This window comes from Pyrus communis, chromosome 12, assembly GCF_963583255.1.
Source record: "Pyrus communis chromosome 12, drPyrComm1.1, whole genome shotgun sequence".
Classification (NCBI taxonomy): Eukaryota; Viridiplantae; Streptophyta; class Magnoliopsida; order Rosales; family Rosaceae; genus Pyrus; species Pyrus communis.
In genome coordinates this window covers 6,536,148-6,560,567 of record NC_084814.1, presented here as the reverse complement: position 1 = coordinate 6,560,567, position 24,420 = coordinate 6,536,148, and the positions used below count along the sequence as shown (strand labels likewise).

Below are 24,420 nucleotides of genomic sequence, written 5' to 3'. Positions count from 1 at the left end.
TCTTGCTGCTAGTCAGTCTTGGTCTCTTCATCAGCTTGATGTTAATAATGCTTTCTTACATGGTGACTTACATGAAGAAATCTATGTCTCCTCCTCCTGGTCTTCGGCGACAGGGGGAGAATCTTGTGTGTCGCCTTCACAAGTCACTTTATGGTCTTAAGCAGGCTTCTCGCCAATGGTTTGCCAAATTCACTAGTGCCATCATTTCTGCCGGTTTTCAACAATCCAAAGCTGACTATTCATTGTTCACTAAAAAGTCTGGTATTTCTTTCACAGCTTTGCTCATTTATGTGGATGATATTGTGATTACAGGCAATGATGCTAGTGCCATTAATTCTCTGAAGTCTTTTCTCCGTGATCATTTTCGAATAAAAGACCTTGGTGATTTAAAATATTTTTTGGGTATTGAGGTTTCTCGTTCCAAACAAGGGATTTATATTTCTCAACGCAAGTATGCATTAGAGATTCTCAAGGACTATGGTTTTTTGGGAGCACAACCCATTGCTTTTCCTATGGATGACACAAAATTATCTGATAAAGGAGAACTTCTCAAGGATCCTGAAAAGTATCGACGATTAGTAGGTCGGTTAATATATCTCACTATCACTCGGCCGGATATCACCTATTCTGTGCATGTTCTAAGCCGTTTTATGCACGAGCCAAGGATATCTCATATGGATGCTGCGCTTCGTATTGTTCGTTATTTGAAGGCTACTCCAGGTCAAGGTTTATTATTTCGTTCTGACAACCAGACCAAGTTAACTGCGTTTTGTGATTCTGATTGGGCAGGTTGCCCTATTACTCGCCGTTCGACTACTGGGTATTGTGTATTCTTGGGCGGTTCTTTGATTTCTTGGCGGACGAAACGACAGAAAACCGTTTCGCTCTCTTCAGCAGAGGCGGAATATAGGGCCATGGCAGGTGCTTGTTGCGAGATAGTTTGGCTTCGTTTTTTGTTGAAGGATTTAAACATTCCTTTGGATGGTCCTTCCATTTTATTTTGTGATAATCAAGCAGCGTTACATATAGCTGTCAATCCTGTTTTTCATGAACGAACTCGTCACATTGAGATGGATTGTCACTTTATACGAGATAAGATTGTAGATGGCACAATAGAGACCAAGCATGTGGGTACGGCACAACAGTTGGCAGACTTGTTTACCAAACCTCTTGGGAAAGAAAAGTTTTCGGGTATGTTACGCAAGTTGGGAGTTCTTGACATCCACTCTCCAACTTGAGGGGGAGTGTTAGACAAATAAGGAATATGGTTGGAGTCCTTGTGTAATTGTATATAATATTATTATTGGAAGAATAAGTCGTCCTACAGCCGTCAAGCCGTCCTATAGTCGTCCTACCTTGTCCTACCTACACACTAGCCGTCCTACAGCCGTCCTACCTTGTCCTACCTACACACTAGGACGGCTACCTTGTCCTACCTACACACTTGTATCATGTATATATATCCTTGTAATCTTGTAGAGAAACATAATGAGAAAAAAAGCATTCTCTTCCATTTTTCCACATTCACGTATCAATAACAAATATATTTTTTAGCCTACATACCTTTTTCTACAATGAGGCAGGCTAAGGATGCAGCTTCTACATAGATGCCAATCCAAGGCATAGGAGCACTGAACTTGTCCTGGTTCAGATTCCCGTCGACGTCGCACCCGCCCATCTTCTTTCTCAGCTTGTGAATATCTTGTGTGATGTTTTCTTGGGCTACAGGGTAGAGCTTTTGTGTTTGATGGTTGTTTTCTGCTGAATGTTTTTTTATCAAAGTGTTGCGGGTCCAATTATTTAGCCTTAATATCTTGCTCTTGTTAAATTTGACTTGTTTTTGTTAACAATATATAATGAATGGTTAGATAGTGTGTCATGTGTCAATGGATTAGTAGGTTAGTTATAAGGAGGTTAAGGCAGTTATAGCAAGTCTTAGTGAACAAGCTTGTAGAGTTAGTATATAACAAATGTAGTGAATGTAATTGAGTAATATAGAAAAACATTACACTAATACAATACATTTCTCTTTCTCTCTACGTTTCTTCCTTATTTCTCTAACACCTTAATAATCTTTCTACATCAATACATCTCTGCAATATAATATGTTGCTTTACATGGTATCATTCACCGGTTGAGCACTTCTTGCTTGCACGGTTATCTCGATCTTGGATTTCTTCATTCCGCTGCTCTAGATCTTCTTCTTCTTCTTCTCTGGTATTGTGTTGTGTGTTCTTCTCTGATTTCGGGCCTCTACAAGTTCCCTACCTCGCGATTGTTTCTCTTTACAATCGTGCCCGCCAAGTGTTTGATATATTTCCTGTGTGAATTTCTTCCTTCACAAGCTGCAATGGTGACTGCCACTCAACTACAAATTCTGCAATCGCCAATCACCTCTCTTATTTCTACTGTTCCTACATCGGTTACTGTCAAACTTGATGAGTCCAACTATCTCACCTGGCACTTTCAGATGCAATTGCTCCTTGAAGGCCATGGAATTATGGGGTTCTTGGATGGTTATCTTCCCTGTCCTGCACGGTTTTTATCTTCGGGGTTTGGGGAGTCTGATGTTGATTCTGGGGATTCTTCATCCAGAACTGATACAGATGAATACAAGGTATGGAAAATGCATGATCGCGCCTTGATACAGCTCATCACTGTCACACTTTCCCCATCGGCGGTATCTTGTGTCATTGGCAGCACAAGTGCTCGAGAACTGTGGATTCGACTCAAGGAACAATTCTCCATTGTTTCTCGTGCCACCATATTCCAAATGAAGTCTGAGTTACAGAATATCAAGAAAGGCCCTGATTCCATATCCCAGTACTTGCAGCGCATTAAGGAAGCTCGCGATTATTTGACTGCTGCAGGAGTGCATTTTGAAGATGATGATATTGTCATCTTAACTCTCAATGGCTTGTCAGGGGAATATAATACTATCAGATCCATCATTCGAGGTCGAGACAGTGTAATCTCTCTCAAAGACTTGAGATCTCAGTTGCTTGCTGAAGAAGCAATGGTTGAGAATATTGCTGTTACACCATTCCTTTCTGCAATGATGGCCAAGAATTCTGAATCTGGTTCCAAGAACTCGTCTTTTTCATCCAATGGGTATACTGGTAGTTCTCATCAAGGGAGTCCTGCAAATTTGAGTCAAGGGTATTCAAACACTCAGTCTTCAGGGTTTTTTGGTACAAATCCTCCACATATCTACTTCAAGAACAGTTACAATAAGCACAAGGGCAGAGGTAAATTCAACTATAATCCTAATTCTCGATCTGGGAACTTTAGAAATCTCTACACCACTTCTACTTCTGGTATTCTTGGTGCGTCTCCCTCACAGTCAGCCTGTCAAATATGTGGAAAACTTGGTCATTTTGCTGATACATGTCGATTCCGGAACACTGAGGCTGTTATAGCTGAAGGATGCCAGATTTGTGGCAAAAAGAACCACACTGCCCAATTTTGCCATTTTCGTAATGCAACTATGTCTGGCACTACCCCTCAAATGTCTGCAATGCATGTCAATTCCTCATTATCCACTCCAACATCAAACGCTTCTTCTCAGCAGTTTTGGCTTACAGATTCAGGAGCAACAAATCATCTCACTACAGACTTGCAGAATCTTTCCTTGGCTGCGCCTTTCCCATCCACAGAGACCATTCAAACTGCCAATGGTGTAGGTTTATCAATTTCACATACTGGTTCATCTGTCATTCATACACCTACTCAAAAGTTGAAGCTTAATTCAGTGTTATATGTTCCGAGAATTACTCAGAATCTGTTATCTGTGCACAGACTCTATCTTGATAACAATTGTTGCCTAATCTTTGATGCTTTTTATTTCTGGATTCAGGACAAAGCCACAGGGAGGACTCTGTACAAGGGGAAGTGTAGTAATGGGTTATATCCAATACCAATATCCAGACCAGCTGTGCTTCAGTAACAAGGGTTTAAAGCTGCATTTCTTGGACAGCAAGTGCATTCTAGTTTCTAGCATAGCAGACTAGGTCATCCCTCCAATTCTATTGTCTCCACTATACTTAGAAAGTCAAATATTCCAGTTTCTTCTGATGTATTACCTTCTTTGTGTCACTCTTGCTTACAAGGCAAATTCAGCAAGTTACCTTTTTCCCCATCTGTCTCAAAATCTGTAATTCCCTTTGAAATACTGCATAGTGATGTATGGGGCCCTGCTCCCTGTATTTCTATTGATGGATACAAATACTATGTGACATTCATTGATGAATGCACTAGATATTGTTGGTTGTTTCCCTTGCATAATAAAAGTGAAGTATGTTCTGTGTTTATTCGTTTATATCACTTCATCTTTAATCACTTTGCAGTCAGTATTAAAACTTTACAAAGTGATGGGGGTGGGGAGTATACAAGTACTGTGTTTCAATCTTTTTTGATAGCCAAGGGAATCACTCACCACATTTCATGTCCTTATACTCCAGAGCAAAATGGCCTGGCAGAAAGAAAGCATCGACATATTGTTGACACCTCAATCACATTGTTACAGACTGCATCTCTACCTGCATTCTTCTGGTCTTTTGCTTGTCAAACTGCAGTCTACCTTATAAACAGGATGCCTTCCTCAACTATAAATAACCAATCCCCATTTGAGGTTCTCTTTCAATCTGTTCCAGATGTTCAACACCTAAAGATTTTTGGTTGTGCATGTTTCCCACTCTTAAAACCTTATACTAGGAACAAACTACAACCTAAAACCAACTTATGCATCTTTCTGGGATATGCATCTAAGTACAAGGGCTATATTTGCTTTGATGTTCTCTCCAAGCGATCTTATATCTCTAGACATGTGCTATTTGATGAGTGTGATTTCCCATATTCCTCTCTTGTCTCTAAGTCATATCTCACTTCCCAGAGGTGTAGTTCTCCAATTCCAGTGAGTTCAGTGTCTATTACTAATAACAATACTATTGTTGGAGCACCATCACCCACTTCTGTGTCTAGTCCTCGTGCTACCCCTAGCTCTGCCAATGCCAGATTTCCCCAGTCTCCATATCTACTGGATCCATCTCAGTCCCCATCACCAGAAGACACAAGCTCCCCCATTACTGGCACTTCACCTCAGTATACTTCCTCTGCTATTCCTGTGGCTCCTGAGTGTTCCCCAGAATCTTTACAAGTCATTCTTCCTATTCCTCCATTAAACTTACATCCTATGCAAACAAGATCAAAGAGTGGCATTGTCAAGAAGAAAGCATTTCTTGCCCTGGTCTCTGAGCCTACAGAAGTGGATTTATCCCAGATTGAACCGGTGTCTTACAAATCTGCTCTGAAATCTCCTGTATAGGTTAAAGCTATGGAGGAGGAAATTGAAGCCTTACATTCCCAGCACACTTGGTCTTTGGTACCCTTACCATCAAATCGAAATCTTGTGGGGTGTAAGTGGGTTTTCAAGATCAAGAGGCATACCAATGGAACTATCTCAAGATACAAGGCTAGGCTTGTAGCCAAGGGGTTCAATCAAGAGGCAGGGATAGATTATGGTGAAACATTCAGCCCTGTAGTTAAGCCTACTACAGTGAGGCTTGTTCTTGCTTTAGCTGCACAGTTTGGTTGGGATTTAAGACAGCTTGATGTCAAAAACGCTTTTCTGCATGGAATCCTGCAAGAAGAGGTATACATGGCCCAACCTCCTAGGTTTGTGGATTCTATCTATTCCTCCTCAGTATGCAGACTTCACAAGTCTCTATATGGTCTCAAACAAGCCCCAAGGGCATGGAATGAGAGGTTTACTAATTTTCTGCCTTCTCTGGGGTTTCAAACAACTTATGCAGATACTTCTTTGTTTGTCAAACACACTGAATCTGGGGTTGTCATCCTCCTTCTTTATGTAGATGATATAATCATCACAGGGAGTGCAACAACTATAATTCCAGCAGTCATTGCTGCATTGGCAACAGAGTTTGATATAAAGGATCTGGGATCACTCCACTACTTTCTTGGCATTCAAATTACAAAAACTGCAGAAGGGTTATTTCTTTCCCAGCACAAGTATGTTAATGATCTGTTGACAAGGACAGAGATGCATCTGTCAAAGCCCTGTGCCACTCATTGCTTGCCTCATCATCGGCTCCTCAAGGATGATGGAACACCATTTGTTAATCCTGCATTATACAGAAGCATCGTGGGTGCTTTACAGTATCTCACTTTCACACGCCCTGACATTGCATTTTCTGTGCATCAAGTCTGTCAGTTCATGCATTGCCCTATGAAGTCCCACTACTTGGCTGTCAAACGGATCTTACGTTATCTTAAAGGGACTCAACACTATGGTCTTCAATATGTCAAAGGTCAGATGGAGTTGAATACATTTAGTGATGCTGACTGGGCAGGGGATCCCAATGACAGACACTCCACAACTGGTTTTGTTGCTTTCTTAGGACATAATCCCATATCATGGTCATCCAAGAAGCAACAAACAGTTTCTCGTTCATATACTGAAGCAGAATATCGCGCTGTTGCTACAACAGCTACTGAGATCGATTGGATAAAGCAGATTCTTGCTTTTCTGCAGATTGCCATATCGACTCCTTCCACAATGTTCTGTGATAATCTGTCTGCCATTGCTCTTACTTACAATCCAGTGATGCATCAAAGAACCAAACATATTGAGATTGACATTCATTTTGTTCGGGAAAGGGTTGCTAAACAGTTACTTCATATGCAGTTTGTTTCGTCTACTGAGCAATTCGCTGATATTCTGACTAAAGGACTTTCTGCACCATTGTTTCGTGCTCATTGTTGCAATCTCAGCCTTCGTGATCCTCCTCCTGAGCTTGAGGGATGATGTTAACAATATATAATGAATGGTTAGATAGTGTGCCATGTGTCAATGGATTAGTAGGTTTGTTATAAGGAGGTTAAGGCAGTTATAGCAAGTCTTAGTGAACAAGCTTGTAGAGTTAGTATATAACAAATGTAGTGAATGTAATTGAGTAATATAGAAAAACAGTACACTAATACAATACATTTCTCTTTCTCTCTACGTTTCTTCCTTATTTCTCTAACACCTTAATAATCTTTCTGCATCAATACATCTCTGCAATATAATATGTTGCTTTACAGTTTTTCCATTGATGAACTTGACTTGTTTCAGATCACTTACGACTTTCGTCGTAATGTAGTGATGGCTGCCGTGCTTGCTTATCTCACCACCACATATAATTATTGTTTTAATCACGACGAGAATTAGTTTGTCCTATATGGAATGGAATGGACCCTTCCTCAATGAATCAAATTCACTCATATGATAAGAAAGTCGCGTGATAAATGAGAGGATTGTATGAATCCGTTGACAAAAGTAGGAGAACTTGCATGTAATTGGTTCACAGTCTCGCTTTGTTTTAATTCAGTAACATAATATCATGAAGAGAGAAACTTACTTATGTTAATGTATTAATGAACCAAAACATCACAATAACAGAAACCCGTCTAAAAATAGATACTGTCCAAATGACAATTTCCAGTAATAGCATCTTGTATTAACATCAAGTGTACAGCCCAAGCCTTGTGCTAAAATCTTGTATTAATTTCTTATTATTTGGAAACTATGTTTGTGACATTTTTCAAATATGATGAAAGTAAAAACGGCCATGTTTGATCAGGTATCGCACTCTAAGGAGTTTTGCTCTCCTATCAATAAAAAAGGTTTAATCAATAAGATTTTGTTAAACCTCAACCACTCACTCATGAAAAGTGATGTGTGGGAGAGAATCATGTTTGCACTCAAAGCATCCTTACAAGAGAAAAATATAAATAAAGATAAATAAATATAGAAAGACACATTTTTTATTAGCCCACAAACATAATGTTGTTACGCCCCACATTATATTTAATATTAAGTGACTTATATATCCTAATATGCAATGACAATGTTTACCTCATACGGTTTTAAAAATATAAAAAATAAAAAATTCTAAATACACCCCTATTGAACAAAAATTGTACACCAAATGTAACAGATAATTTACTCTACACAATTTCACTCTCGTTCATTTTTTTCGAAGATTATTTACTAATTTGAGTCTATTAATTACAATGACTTCAAAAGAATTGAACAAGGAGCCATATGATGTGAAAATCTTATGTACGATTTTGTTGAGTGGTAGTAAGGTTGACTTATCTGTCAACTTTCCCATTATCACCCCCAAAAAACCAAACTCTACCTTACGTAAAGTTGCCAGAGTACGCTCAACCTCTGGATTTGAAATTAACACTTATATACCTGGCCATAATTTACAAGAACATTATGTTGTCTTAGTAAGAGGGCATTTCCTATTTGATCTCTTTGAATTTCATATTCGAAGTTGCAATTAGATCTATTCATTAAAAAAAATTGATTCAACACATTTTTTATGTACCCATAGGTGCTATATTAGATTTGAATCAGATTTCGATCAGTCTATATTGAATGATTGCCTCCATTATGTTGTTGTTAGCAAATACCACTATTTTGGATTTTGTATCTTCCAATCATTCCCGTAGGAAGTCCAGACCCATTTTTTTTAATGATCCTTCAATAAATAGGTTCATTCTCTTCATAAAAATAAGAGGTAGAACCAATAAAAATTTCTTTTTCGATTCATCCCTGGAGTTGAACATCTTGTCCAAGAATTGTTTTTTCATTAAATCCAATAGAAAAGGAAAATCCCTTATGATACACCAAATCCGACTCGATTCTTGATAGAATGAATAGATTTTTCATTTCTTAAAACCTCTCTTCTAATTCAAAATCATAGTGTAACGTGTATCCCCCCATGTTCTGGTCAGGGAATAGATGAAATAAAAAAAATAGATTTTTGTTCAAGAATGAAATCTTATTGGAACTATCCATATCGAATTCATCCTTAGGAATCATATCACGTCCTGAATATGAAATAGGATGAATTGAATGGGTATTTTGTAAATACGTAACTATCTTGAATATATTAACTATATCTTTATTTTTCGACCACCTAGAAGGGACAAAAAAAAAAAAAAAAAAACATCTTGTTCTTTCTTCAACAATTTCTGATCTTACCTCTCAGTAGGATTCAAACCCAGATGAAATTCTAACAATCTATCGAAGAAAAAAGAACGAATGGATCCTGTGGGATTCCCTATAAATTCTGTGATTGTTTCTAGAAGCAGATATTTGTTATAATTCATTTTCTAATTAATTGTTTGTTGTCCTTATCGAGGATCATTTCTTTGGGTAAAGAATTTCATTATATTCCTTCTAAGATCATTCTATTTCGTTTGGTATTTTGTAGGAATAAACGATATATACAAATAAAGTGGAGAATCCTTTTTTTTATTTTTCCTTTCTATTAAACTAATAAAAGAGACCTTCAAATGACTAAATTTAAATACTAAGATGTCTCTTAGTAATGACTTCTCGCAAAATTTTGATTTGAAATAGAATATGGAATATAGTAACATGTTCTATGTAAGACATAAAGTATAAAGTAATAACATTTAGGATCTTATATTGTTGAGCACCTCACGGCTATGTGAGAATAGATCCGAACACTTGCCGAGGATCAATTTCCAGATCATAATTGCTCTAGTGAATAACTAAAAAAAATAGATAGATGGGAGGCTAGAAGATAAAAAATTAAATTAAATTAAATTAAAATTTAAAAAAAAACAAATAAAAAAAACCAAGTCTAAATATACTAGTCGATTCAAATTACAATAAATTGTAAAATAATCCAAAACTGTTTGGTTAAAAAACAACAATTTATTTTGATTGAACCAGCCAGTTTCATTTGCTTGCTGATGTACATGTCTTGTTTCAAGATTGATCCACTCTAATTCTATTTTATTTGAATATAATAAATATAAGTATATATTGCTGTTATACAAACAAGACTCTCTCGTTTTCGCCGCACTTCAGTTTACATTAAAGAAAACTAATTACAAATCGAAAACATATTTTTTTGCGAAATTATAGAAGATCCCCTTTAAGATCAAACAATTCCATCGAATTGAGTATGATTGTATGTGTGCAGTATCCACTATACCAGGAATATCAATGAACCAGATTATTGAAATTGCTCAGGATACCATTTTCTAGCTTCCAAAATCTATTTCTTAGTTCAAGATCCCTCTTACCAACTGGAATCAAAGAATTTGTAAATCTGTTCAGCCCAAAATGGGAATGGGCTAGGGTTATGAACTTATAATCTATAATTTGATAATCAAGTCGATTCCATGATTATAAGTTCATTACATACTAGAGCAGATCGGAATAGGGATATATACATTCTAATTACAAGAAGAGGTCATTCGAGTATATCTAAATAGGTTCTATGTTTACATATAGATTGAGAAAATCCATTGACGTGAGACGAAGAGAAATGTATATCTATTTTATTTTGTTATTCAGTTAAACCAACGAGTCGTTATTGAAGCAAATAGCAACAACCATTTCATTCGGCTTGTGTATTTTTTATTTTCTAGTGGGTTTACATCTTTAATTAATGGAAATTTTTTGATGTAGTGATTAAGCCTTGGTTGTTCATTGTTCAAAAATTCTTGTTTAGGCAGTTCATACCATCCATACATAATGTTTTGATCTAAGATTCAATTCTTCCATGTTTCAGCAACCAAATTTTGGTATAGGTTTTGCTATGTTTTATCATCTCATATCTATAAGTCAAAGATATATAGATAGATCAATTTCATGTAACAATCCGTCCCTAATTTAATGATTTTATTAATTTTAAAAATGTGAATTAACCCAAAATGTCCCTAGAAGCAAGAGTGTTGACTTTCGTTGATCGTCATTTTGCAACGCGTATGAGCTATTATTTTACCATATTCTCGAAGTACTCGTTAATACGGATGCGTGAGCCCAAGAAGAATTGAATTTAGAGTTATAATGAAGATTTTACGAAACACCAAATATCGAGAGTGAATTCGTAATTCCATATTTAAAGATATTTTGTGTCTTGTTTTATGAGCTATGTGGGGCCCACACATCACCCTTCCCTTGCTCCTATGTCCTATTCCAGAAACTCTCTGACCTCTCTCTTGCTGCCATCTCACTTCTTCTCCCTTAAGCTCTCTAACTCCCTCGGTTGCCCTCTCTCTTCTCTTCATCTCTAACAAACCCTCTCTCAAAAACTCTCTTCTCACCTCTGTAACTATATCGAACCACCATCACTTGCCATTTTCCTCGGCGAGTCTTCACACCATCACACAATTTTAGGCCCTGAAATGAGGACAAAAACGTGTATGAACCCAAGCTCAAGACCCCCAGGTTGTGAACTACAACCCAGACCTTGACCTCCATTTCTCCAATGAGGATTGACAATTTTTAGTGAAGGTGAGTCGAAAATGCATCCGGATGAACATCTCTCATTGTTTAGTGTAAATCTATGTGTGATAAGTGGTTTTGGACTGGTTTTATGACAGAAAATAGCTCGAGGAAACTATTTTCCAGATTTCAGCAAAGTTCGCATGTTTTAGACCTTTTTTCGACCAACTCCGGCCACCACGAGAGAACACAACTGTATAATCTTACTCATTATCTCCTTAGCTTCAATTTGACTATTTATACACTAAAAATGGTTGAGTTTTGACCCTTATTGGAGCTAGGATTTTCTGGCTTTCTTTTTTGTTGAAACAAGCGACCTGTCGAAAAAAAAAATCCAAACCCGGATCCAAGCCTAGATCTGACCGACCCATTTCCTGAATCGAATCTAGAATATTCCCTGTGTTGATTTTTTTGAAATTTTCTCGGAAACCCTCCTAAGCTAATTTCGATGCCCCAAGCCCATTTTTGACATCCATTAAGTGAAATTCCAAAATTTTAACGTAGTTGACCAACTTAGCGTCTCGGTTGACATTTTGGTTGACCGTTGACTTTTTACGAAATTTTCCCGGGACCTTTCTTAGCATATTTCGACGATCTGATTCCAAATCGGCGCTCCATTTTCCCAAATTTAGTTGTTTTAGTTGAGTTTTACTTATGAAACCGAATATTATGCTTAAGTGCGATTACTATCAGGAACTCCGGCTTCTCTAGTCCAAACGGTTGCGACCTCACAAGTATCTGTAAGTGGGTCTTTTCTTTTATATATATATATATATATATATATATATATATATATAGTGTGTGTGTGTGTACTTTCCATATATACATCTAATAACGAATTTTCTATGTGTTGCCATAATTATTTAATGTTTATAAGAAATGTCGTAATGATGAGAATTAGGAAATCATTATAATCCTACAGGATGCACATGTAATTGTGCCATAAGGGGATTCCTTAATTATATTTACGACCAAGAATAGTGTTATATTGACTAGAATTATTGAATTATTGCGGCATGATCATATTTACCTTATCTGCTCATCGTATGCTACACTAGTGTTAGTATTCGCCGGGCCCAGTGTCAGGCTTCACGTATATGTTCACGCCGTACTGCATGCTCACTTTGGATTCATTGTAGATTAGGACTCGTATGTGATGCGCATAGTGCCAGTCTTCACATGATTGTAGTACTAGAGCGTAAATGATTATTACACCCAGTCTTGGTCATGTCAGAATATCTTTGCATGAACTCATGTGTCAGCATATGTCGATAAGCCACTTGATATGACATGTTTGTTTATGTGAGATTATGTGACATCGGTCGTCCTATGTTTATTCACGCAATATTGCAACGTATTGCATTCTTGTGATATTGCTGGCTATAGTAAGTATTTTCATGCTATATGTAGTATATATATCTGGAAACTATATTTGTTTTACGGTGGGGGGTTATTATGCTTTCAAAAAGGTTTTACAAAAGTTTTATTTTTGGGCCCACTCACCCTTGTTTTTTGCCCCTCTAGGTTTTAGTAGCAGAGCTTTTGTGTTGATGAGGATTCTTGGAAAAAGTTGGTATAGAAGAGTACCTTCGATGGTATAATTCTCATTCTACTTTTACTGTACTTTACTTATGCTCTAACATCACGTGTAAAATAGGTTCATTCTCGCTCACATGGGAACTTTTCCATTTAGACACTTTTAGGTTTAAATTTACTCACATTTTCCACATCACTACACTTTATGGCTTCGTCACCCTCCCGATGTCGGCCAACACAACTCAATTCGGAGTCCAGGTCGGAGTGTGTCATTTCATGTCAAAACGGATCCTTTTTTCTTTTCTTTTTACTTATTTATTTTACATTTGTACATCGCATTGTTTAGATTTCGAGATTCTTTTCGTTTTAGAAAGATTATCCTTGTCCTTGTTTATGTCTCGGGTTAGAACAAATTAGAAATTACTATAAGTCGTCCCTATGGATCAATCGACATTTTTCATAAACTTTATGAACAGAGGCCCTCATTTTCATATTTGTCATTCCTTTTCTTAATTCCGAATCTACTTATTGGAAGAAAATAAGTTTCTTGAAATTTTTACCTTTGAATTATATGCTCATGAAAGAATGTTGAAATTAAAAAAACCACCTAATCATTCAAGTCTTGGCTTTGGAGTCTCTAAATTATACACCATTTGGTTGAATCAAATGGACTTACCTCAACTTTTAGTCTATTTCCTGGTAGTATATGTATAAAATTGCATAGAATCCTTTACGAAACAAAAACCATAATAATTTTTTTGTTATCTAAATGAATCCAAAAGATACATACCATTGGTAAGTTGTTTAGTAATTACACCCTCATCAATCCGTTTTTTGTTGTTTCATTCCAGGTAAAATCACTTTGAAGTATCAACTAATGTAAGAGGGGTAATATTACAAACTTGTCCTTTCTCTTTCCTTTACAAATATGGCCATGTGCTATTAGAAAGATTACGATATATAACACAAAACTTTTTCTCCTCTGATTCCTTCTAGTCAAGCCTTTTGGTCTATCATTATACCTCAAGAAGTAGAAAGAATTACAACGCCCATTCATTCCTTTCAAGATCCATCATGGTCTTACAAACTCTACTGATGGTATGGACGAATCTTTTGCTTCATACAAGTGTGTAAAAGATGCTAGCCGCAATTAAAAGTTGTACTCTATTGTTGAGTTAGCAACCCAAATAAAATAATTAAAAGGGAAATTTTATTTGAACCCATGTAACCTCTTTCTACACCCAACTTACTCTCTACACCCATATTATTTTTAATTAAAGAATTAATCTCTCTTTAAACCTAAATTTATTACCTAAAATGTCCTCCCATACCCAATTCAAAATGTTAATTTCTCTTTACACCCATTTATAAAACAATTTTTCGAACTAAGTAGTTTTGTTTTCAATGAAATTCGAAAGTCAAAAATCAAAAATCTTGTAGGTCCTATGTACCTACTCACAGATGCAATTGCAATATCTGAGGCAAGAAGGAGGAAAATTTTCACGAAGCTATAGAGCGTTCATGGCCGGCAATGTTGAACACAGTGCTGAACTTCGATTTGTATTGACTATAAATTCTCTCCTAGTTTTCATGCAAGTCCTTTTATTTTGAGGGGACTCCTTGAAGATTTGAGTCCAAAGCACATCACCTAACCATGATTATAGAAGGTTGTTGACAATTGACGTAAAAGATGTGGCCTGTAACTTAGGTACTTCTTCAAGGCTTTTGCTTGTTTTATATGTTGTTTATTTAATTTGAATGGTTTGAGAGTGAGATGTTGGTTCATCCAACTCCTCCATCCTTGCTGGAAAAACGGTTTTAGCCATCGATAAAAAAAAACTTATTTTTCTGTATAAGAGTTATTAGGGGTTTAGTCGGAATGAACGTAGGATAAACAAGGAGTGATGGTAACGTTTAATTATAATGTGTGAGTTTATTGATAAATTGTAGTTTTATTATTAATTTCATCTTGTATTTGATGGTAATTATGCAAGATGATAAAACAGACAATTAACATTTAAAATTTAAGTTGGGTTTAGAAAGAGGTTACATGGGTTTAAATAAAATTTCCCTAATTAAAATGTGCAGATACAATTAGAATCTCAGTAAATATAAATTAAAAAAATAAAAAAATAAAAAGTCTGAATTGCACAATGCAATCCAAACCAATCAAGACATTAAAATAGCAAAAAAAAAAAAATTTAATTCTAATTGATTAGATTCTGCATGAACAAATCCGATAAAAAAACAATAAAATCTCAGATAAAAATAAAGATAAAGTAAAATATTTATAGCTCCTTGTCTCTCCTGTCAACCATTAATTCTATAGTATATATAGATATTATTGAGTTTAATCTTAATAAAAAAGATAATAAAAAAAAAAATTTAAAAAAATAATAATAATAATAAATAAATAAAAAGACTTCTTGTATCACAGAAAATACAAGATCTCATTGAAGTCATTGGATCCTTTTTTCTCATTTGAGAATCTCGTCCCTTCTTCCACTTCGTTCCGAAGAGTATCTAGGACCAAGTCAGTGGCTCGATGTGCTGTCTTCTGTTGGCACAGGTGGTTCTTCATTCCTTAGTGCTAAATCCCAATCCATAACTCCCAGCACGATCTCAAGATCTTGCTTCCATTTCTTGTAGTTGATACCAGTGAGTGGTTCAATTGTATTCAGGTTCATGGAGCTAGGATTCATTGCTGTCAAAGCACATATATCATTCAAAGTATTAATCTTTATTCCCCAAAACTACATATCAAAAAATCAACATATTTGGACGGATGAAAACTGTGAATTATTTTCTTTAATCACAACACCCTTGCAGCTGATACATGAATTTCTTTAACTATAATTACAGACCTTTGTGATCTGATAATGATATTTGATTCATGTATTGACTTACAAAGTGGTGTGCCACTTAAAATTTAAACATGAACAACTTAACTTCTTTAGAGGATCAGTGTCCATGTTTAGAATTCAAGTGCCGTCGCTGACATACATATTGTGATGAACATATACGAATAAGAATGGCTTTAGCCATCACATGCTCGTGCATGTCCTTCCCAGATAATATGCAGTCAGTTCTTAATCTGCAATAACAACAACAACAACAACAAAACCTTATCCCACTAAGTGGGGTGGACTATATGAATCCTAGAACTTTGTGCTATTTCTTCTATTAGATCCAAGTAGTCCAAGTCTTTTCTTAGAGTCTCTCTTCAAGTCTTCCTAGGTCTTCTCCTACCCCTTTGGCCCTGAGCCTCTATCTCGTGATTGCATCTTCTAATCGGAGCATCTTCTTTTCACATGTCAAAACCACCTTAACCGATTCTCTCTCATCTATCTTCAATTTCAGCTACTCCTAATTTACCTCGAATATCCTCATTTCTAATCTTGTCCTTTGTCATGTGCCCACACATCCAACGAAGCATTCTCATCTCCGCTACACTCATTTTATGAATGTTTGCGCGTATTGTGAGAGTGCAGGCCCCAGCTTTACACAATACACAGTGGAGTTCAATAAGGACACTTCCCATTATGTGATGCTTATCATACTAACCTTATCACCGTGAAAACTCTAGTCAAACATATCAGCAAAGAGCCTAAGACAGTCCTAGTTATATCGAGATCGCTTGAGGCTAATATTCTTCATTATACAACTCCTGATAAACCCACCATATAGTTAATCTTAACCTCCTCATCACTCCATAACACCTTAACCTTATAAACAAGTGTTTGCTCTCTATAGAATTTACACATGCATCACAAAGAGTGTGTTCTATGCTGAACGTTGTCGCTTTGCAGTCTAATGAAGGTGGACCTTGAGATCTATTGTAGATAAATGGTATGTTGTTGAAACTTGGTTATTCTTCTGTTTTTTCCTCTAAACAAAAATTTAATTCCTATCAATGGCTTATGGCTTAGGTTGGGTCTTTGCCAAGATTAGTAGTGTGATTGCATTTTGGTCAGTTGGGGAAAGCGTTTTAGTTGGTAAATGATAATCTACTTAATTGTAATTTTCTTCTCTTGTTCCCATGCATGAAAAATATATGTCACAGGCTTGTCAGGAAAGGCTGCAAGTAAAACGATCTGGCTCGGCAGTGTCGAGTCTTGATGTTTCGAGTGACGGTATTGCAAAAGTATTAGACACCATCGATGAATGGATATCTGTTTGCAATGGGATACGTAGTCAACGAATTCTTTCAGCCGCTCATCCTTCCTATATGCAGATAATGTCCTAAATTTAGTAATTTTGAACAGTTTGAGGTGGCTTAATTAGCATGCATTGAACTTGAGCCTCTTGTTTCTGTATGCTATGATCTTAACTAGTTTTAAGGATAATTTACGTATAGTTAAAAGATGTTTCAACTAGTTTTAATTGTAGAGTCTGATGCAAGGCAGTAGGAACTGTCCAGCGGGTAAAATAGGGCCAAATCGTAGTAGGAAGTGAATTAACAGAGTTCTAGGGAAAAATCCCAAGAGAACACTTGAATCTAAATTCTGGAATATTATTGATGAAAAGCTGAATACAAGAGTCTTTTAATAGCCTATTTATGCTAGAGTACAGCAGCCTAGAAAACCTAATCCATCGTCAGGTAAAAGTGATCACTTGAGCCTGCCGAAGAATCCCTGTCACTCTCGGATATTGGAAATGATGTGCACGCCTTGAAATTTATCTGGGGTTTCCGTGCCGAACGCCACTCATCAATGCATGCCATTTGGTGATGATCCAAATTTGAAGGAATACCAGGTTCCACAATATAAAGAATCCTTTCAGTTTTACCAAGAACGTGAACTGCAAGTCTCACACTTTCCTCCCTCTCTTCAATTGTGCTGTTAAAAGACTTGATTGCCATAGCTTCCTGTAAATTTGTGAGACACGCACCCATTATGTCAGAGATCATCACAACCATTGATTCATACAATCTCTCACTTGATTCATTGATTTGGCCATCAGGATTTAGCAGAAGAGTTTGGCTTATCCTGTACATGGAATTAGCGGCAAGCTCCTTAACAGACCATTTGGAAGGGATATCTCTCGAACACCCCTTACTCATCTGCCGCTTTCTACATTCTTCAAATATGGATTTTGCAGTTTCAGAAAGTTCTTCAAGTGTTTCCTTTAGACTCTTCCCTTGACGTGACAATTTTCTGAGATCCAAATCTAGCCATGTGTGATATAGATCAACTCTTAGCCACACGACCTCTGCTGCCTTTCTGATGTTGGCAAGAACTCCTTTGCTATCCAGCTGTTCCTCAATAGCATTCATGTACATGAGCCCTTCATGTACCCCATCTATCAGATTTTTGATTGAACCAGAACCGATGTTTGGAAGTGCAAGTGCAATACTTGTTAGTGTCACAACAGGAAGAGCCCAACAATTTGGAGGTTCTTCACATTGTAGAGAGGGAACTTGATCACTGTCAAACTCTGCCACTCCCTTGAATCCTTGTGAGGCTGTCGATTTCTCCAACAGCTTAATGAGATGCTTGGGTTCTTCTTTCATTCCCTTCTGAGTCCAATGATCAGTAGCATCACAGTTGGAATTCATCATGTAATGAACCAACGCATCCTCACCTTCAAGATACAGAACATAATTACTAAGATCTTGCCTTGGGTTTTTCTGGGACATTGGGATGGAGTCGAATTCCAACTTCTTGTTCTTCCACTCCCTGAACAAGTCGCTGAGTAAAAAGATTCGACTCACCAAGAAAATGGAAATTGATCGAATTGCTTTGCTTGATAGGACAATCCCCGTTTGCATTGCAATACACATGTCCAAAAGTTTGTTTCTTGCTTCATGTGCAAGTTTCCTGCAGTCCCGAGATTTGATTCTAAAAGTTAATGGACACTTTTTCAACTCCGCAAGCCCCTGAATCCAGTACCTTTCTATTTCGAATTCTTTTCTGTAGCTTATATTTCCTCTTTTCGGGCACTTAAAGTTGATGGCGATGAACCATCTAAACGCCGGGGAAATAGTACCAACTCCTACTGCAACTGCTTGCGTAAATAGAATCAAAGTGGTCGTCAATTTGTAGTCTGATTCCCCGCTGCAAAACTTAATGGACCATGGCATCAAGTATGTTCTAAACATGGCTTGGGCCAAAATCATGGCACTCAAAAGACAGAAAGCTCCAGAAGCAGTGCATGTCACTGACCTGCCCATCACAAATTGAGGGCTAGAGGTGTGAGCCATCAGCCAAAGCTTTGTCAATGTGTCTCTGAGTTTGGTAACTTCTTTTCTACCACTTGCATTTGTGCATTCTTTTGAAGATAATTGGTATCTTTTCTTGTACCCTTTTTCTAAATAACTCTTTGTTGTTGGAACCGTTAAAGCCGAGAAAATCAGCATGAGGAGCAAAACAAGCATGATGAACATAACTGAAGCGTGCTCCTTCCAGAAAACAAAGATTGCACCGGTAGCTAATTGGATGCAAATATTGACAATAAGGGTGATGACTAGAATTCCCAAGGCAATTACATTCATGAACATCTCTTCATTTTCCATGGCTCCAAGAGACGGCATGGAGTTAGCCATTGCTGTGCAGATCAAGGCAGAACTGCTAAGCTTTGCAAGCTGGTCGTGACGGTTGGGCATGGCAGTGTTCAGATCCACCGACAATTTGATGGCTACACCTATCAAGGTCAGAGATGTGGCATTAATGGAGAAGAACTTGCAGGGAAACCAGTACTTATGGTGCCAGATGCCGAGGATTACATCTGCAGCCATTGCAATCGGACAGGCCAAGGATGCTGCTGCTACATACATGCCAATCCAAGGCATTGGTGCACTAAACTTCTCCTCATACAGGTTACCGTTCATGTCACAGCCACCCATCTTTCTTTTTTAATTGTTTGTGTTGTGGAATGTTGAATATGTTATCAAGAATTTCAGGTCCGCCTAGGTTTAAATGCTTTACCGTGTTAACACTGTTGCATTCCTTCATTAACGTTTGACTAGAGTGTAGGAGAATGTTTTGAATATTTTATGTTCTCGTTTGGATTTTTCTTGTTGAGAGCAGCCTGAGCAGGTTTACTTTTTTTGTAGCTTACTGATCATGGGAGTCAAGTGGAGCAGTTTAGGCTTTATTTTAGTACCAAATTTGTCAGCATCTCGTCTTTATTCTCATGTAGTTTAATTCTTTCTTAAAATACGCTCTTATATATACTAACTCGATATCCATGTCTCTTAGCAGTTGCTGATCTCCTCTCAACTAATTATTATAATTTAAAAAGTTACTTAGATTTTGGTCATAGCTACAATATTAAAAAGAATCGATGAAGTTGTAAGAATATTTGGGAAATGAAGCATGAATTAATATAGATACCGGATTCATGTTAAACTTTGCAGCTTGAGTAGGAGCAGTGCATGTTACTATTGCTGAGAAATTTGTCGGCCACGTTCCGTGTATGGTGAACATATGTTGAACAGCTGCAGGAAGACGCAAGGGGGTTCTTCTGCCATGTAACCGAGGGCCATTGCAGTAAAAGCTGCAGGAACTCAGTCTTGGGCGATAGCTATTTCTATTGGTCACTGGCTATGAGAGAAGAAACACACTAGTGTTGAATGTAATTGAGTGATTTAGGCAGAGTGACATGCACTTTTTATACACATAAATTATGCAAAAGTACATCTTTCATCCCTAGGCGTAACCAAATTAATCTGATTTAATTACCATGGTAATAACATATTGTCTCGAGGGATGGTAGTAATATCCTTTTCCGAACACATTAATTTCGTGGAGGTTAAGTAATATCTATCCATCCCCTCCCATGGATGGAATATTAAGCATGTCATGAGCGCCTGCAATACTAGGTGATATCATGTGGAATGACTTGATTAATGTGACAACACATTTCTAAGTTGGACGACTTACATGGCATGGATTTCTGCATGGAAGTTGCTCTCTTTGACTAATTTAATATGCATTATTGTTCGTTTCTTTTTACAACCAAATTAACGTGAAAATTCTTGAGATCCCATGCATGCATGCACGAACATGAAATGCTTAGAATCAATTAGATGATAGCTACTGGTCAAGGCTTTGCAATGGGATGCATCTATGTCAAAGTAAAAAGACTGGTTTATCTTGAAGTGATATTGAAAGAAAGAAAGAAAGAAAAAAAAAAGAAATATTATTGTTTGGGTTAATATTTGAACATTAGGCTGCAAGTGTGTGATGGCCTAGAAATGCCAATTAGAAGGGAGACTTGCCCGAAACCCATGCATCAAGCCCAATGACAAATTGGTGCCTTCTCATTAATGCATAGGCCATGTGTCTATGATTTAAATGTCAAGTGATGGGGACTAACTCACAATTAGCTAAAAAGCACTTTTCAGTGGCAATACAAGTAAAAAGTTAATGAGTCACTACCCTCCAAGTGCTTTCAAATATACAAGACTATGAACTGAAAGTCTTTGATCACAAGGCAAGAAAAAGGACTTAATGTGTGCTTAACCCATCCACAACAATCCTTTGATAACAAGAAGTCCGAGTAAATTGGGACGCAAGTAATCGACTAAGCACAATCTTGTTCTACATCTACTGTACTGAGATAGCAGTGACATGCCTAGCACTTAGTTTTGATTGCAAGCCTCAAGGCCTACACCTAAGGCCCTACAAAGGCACCTTTCAAAACTAACTTTGTCCTCCTCTTGCAGTACATTAGCAGGCAAGAGCCGGACTTCACATCCAAAGTGCCAATCCCTTAGGGAGCTGTGCTGAGTGCTGAGGAGCCCTCTTTGGAGAAATCTTTGCCCGAACAATTGCTCCTTGCTCCATTTTGCATACAATATAGATTTACGTAGACACACAAAATTAAATTATCATTGACATGTTTTATTGTTCATGCAGGTATTTTCTATAATGTTAGGACTCACTCTTTTAGAGAGTGTGCCGAAATTGATGATATCAACTTTATATATATGTATATCTGTGTGTCTGTGTGTGTGTGTCCAAATAGCATCATTATAAGTGTTGAATGTGATTTAGATGAGAGATTGTAGCAATGATTCCTCAACTTTAACCTAATTAGAGTAATGATCCCTCAATTGACCATTGGTCCCTTAATTCATCAAAATGTGCAGCTATGGTCCTTTTCGTCAACTCCATCAGAATTTCATCAAAATGAGTCATATTGGAAGCATTATTGCTACAATTGGGATAAAGTTGAGGGACCATTGCTCCAATTGGGTAAAGTTGAGGGACGATTTTCCAATTGGGTTAAAGTTAAAGGACCATTACTACAATTTTTCTCATTTGATTTTTCATATTTGCCCCTTGATTCAGCCTCACATGTGTGGCATGTGACTTATTTTGACGGAAATTCAAATGGACTTAATGAAAAGGACCATAGATGGGCATTTTGATGAGTTAAGGAATCAATGGTCATGAATTTTTAGTTGAGTGACCATTACTCCAATTGAATTAAAGTTGAGGGACCATTACTACAATTTCCTCATTTTAGATTGATCAAATAATACTTTCTTCCTTATTTTTCCTCAATGGATAGAGAAGGAAAATATTTAAGGGTTAATTAAAAAGAAAATTGTGATTTAGAAAAATTCATTTGACAATGCACATGGGTTAGTGGAGGTAGCTATCTTCTCTAAAGTTGTTTAACAACTATGGTTAATTAATGTGGAGGTCTTTCATCCATTATCTCTATATTAGTTCCTAAGACCATCTCCAAAGGAGAATTCAAATTTTAAACCTAAAATTTAAATTTGAAGGCTTACATGGCACTTTGACATCTTTTAAGCTTTTTCTCTCCAACCGATATGTCAAATTTTAAATATAAAATAATAATTCATGTACTTTCTTTGCATTGGGAATGAAAAGAAACAAAAGGATAATGCTTTAAACTAATAAAAATTAATAAAAAGCGTTTAATATTTAATTTAAAAAAATTTGAAGGTGCTGTCAAATTTGGCAGCAAAGGGGAGAGATGTCAATCCATGTCATGCCACATCAAATTTGGCTTCTCGGTTGGAAGACATTAATGCTGTCTTTTGTTACCGTTATTGATGATTTGGACAATTTGATATCTCCTTTGGGGATGCTCTAATAATGCAGGGAGTTAGTTTCGTATACATAAGTACCTTTCTTTTTGAGAACATAGTTGTACATTATTCTTTTATTTATACCTTGAAGGTTTGAAACTAAGAGTGTTAGTGTAATTTACCAAACATGAAATAATTTTTTGAAAAAATGATAAACCTTGTTAGTGTAATTAATTAACCTCTTATATTATAAGAGCATCTCCAACAGGTGGGCTCTCTCAGTCCATTTGGCTACTTTAGATTGTTGACTTTTGTTGACCGTCTTTTCATGACTCATACAAGTTACTATTTTATCGTATTCTTAAAATTCTCGAAGGTACGAACGCGTAGGTGTAAGCGGAATTGAAATTGGAGTTACGGTTAAAATTTTATGAAACATTGTATACCAAGGGCAAGTTGGTAATTTCATGTTTAGAGATATTTTGTATTGTTTTGTGAGACATGTGGGCCCCACGCCCCATGCCTTCACCTCTCCTGTGTCCCCTACCTCAGGACACTTTTTCTCTCACTTTTCAAATCCCCCTCATCCTATCCTCCATTAGATGACTGCCACCTCACCTTCTTCTTTTAACCCTCTCAGCTCTCTCCTCTCCCGACTTCTTTATCTCGGCCCTCTCTCTCTGCAAGTACAAAGAAATCACACCACCATCACCTTCGTCGTTCCAGCGAGCTCCACCAGCAAAATCGTTACAACCTTACCTCTGTGAGTTCTATGAACTCATAAACGAAGGAAAACATTCGCAAAATTCCTCCCTCACCTCACTATGCAGCGACATCGTGACCACCACCATCTCCGCCCAATCTCGCCATTCACGGCTTAGGTAAGCATCCAGACATTCTGAACCCCTTTCTTTTATCCTCGTGGTTGTTAATGATCGTGTTTATGTAATTTTGGATGGTGGAACTACATAGAGATATCGAGGGAACTTTTTCCCAGATTTCAGTGAACTATCCAAAATTTGCAGTCCATTTCTGGCCGATCCCAACCTCGGCTCAACCTCACTTTGGTATATTTCAATTCCTTAACTCTTGAGCTTTACTTTGGCTTTTGAATTTCTGATTTTGGTTGAGAAATGAACTAGTTAGGGCCTTTGGAACTTTTCCAGCCAAACTCAGCCCAGTTCCAGCCTTCTTCTTCCAGTCTTCAACAGTTGTAGGGCAATCGCCCAAAAAAATAAAAAATAAAAAATAAAAAAAGGGGCCTAAGCCTAAGCATGTTGCACAGTGTTCCAGCCCGACCCATTTCTGAAATGGGCTCAAAATATTCCTTAGGTTGACTTTTTTCAGAATTTTCTCGGGAACCCTCCTAGGATAATTTCGACGTCCTGAGTCCCTTTTTGGCACCCATTGAGTGAAATTATAAAGTGTTAACGTAGTTGACCACCGAGGCGTCTCGGTTGACTTTTTACGAAAATTGCCCGAGACCCTCCTTAGAGTATTTCGACACGTTGATTCCAAATCTGTCCTCGACACGTTG

At 37.2% G+C, this 24,420-nt stretch overlaps 1 protein-coding gene across 1 annotated transcript; it reads right to left on the bottom strand.

Annotated features, from left to right (window-relative positions):
• Positions 1–17,459: 17,459 nt before the first annotated feature.
• LOC137709967 (uncharacterized) lies at positions 17,460–19,668 on the bottom strand. Its single transcript, XM_068448943.1, has one exon. It carries the CDS (start codon positions 19,662–19,664, stop codon positions 17,460–17,462), a length of 2,205 nt encoding a protein of 734 aa, XP_068305044.1. The 5' UTR covers positions 19,665–19,668.
• Between the last annotated feature and the right edge of the window lie 4,752 nt (positions 19,669–24,420).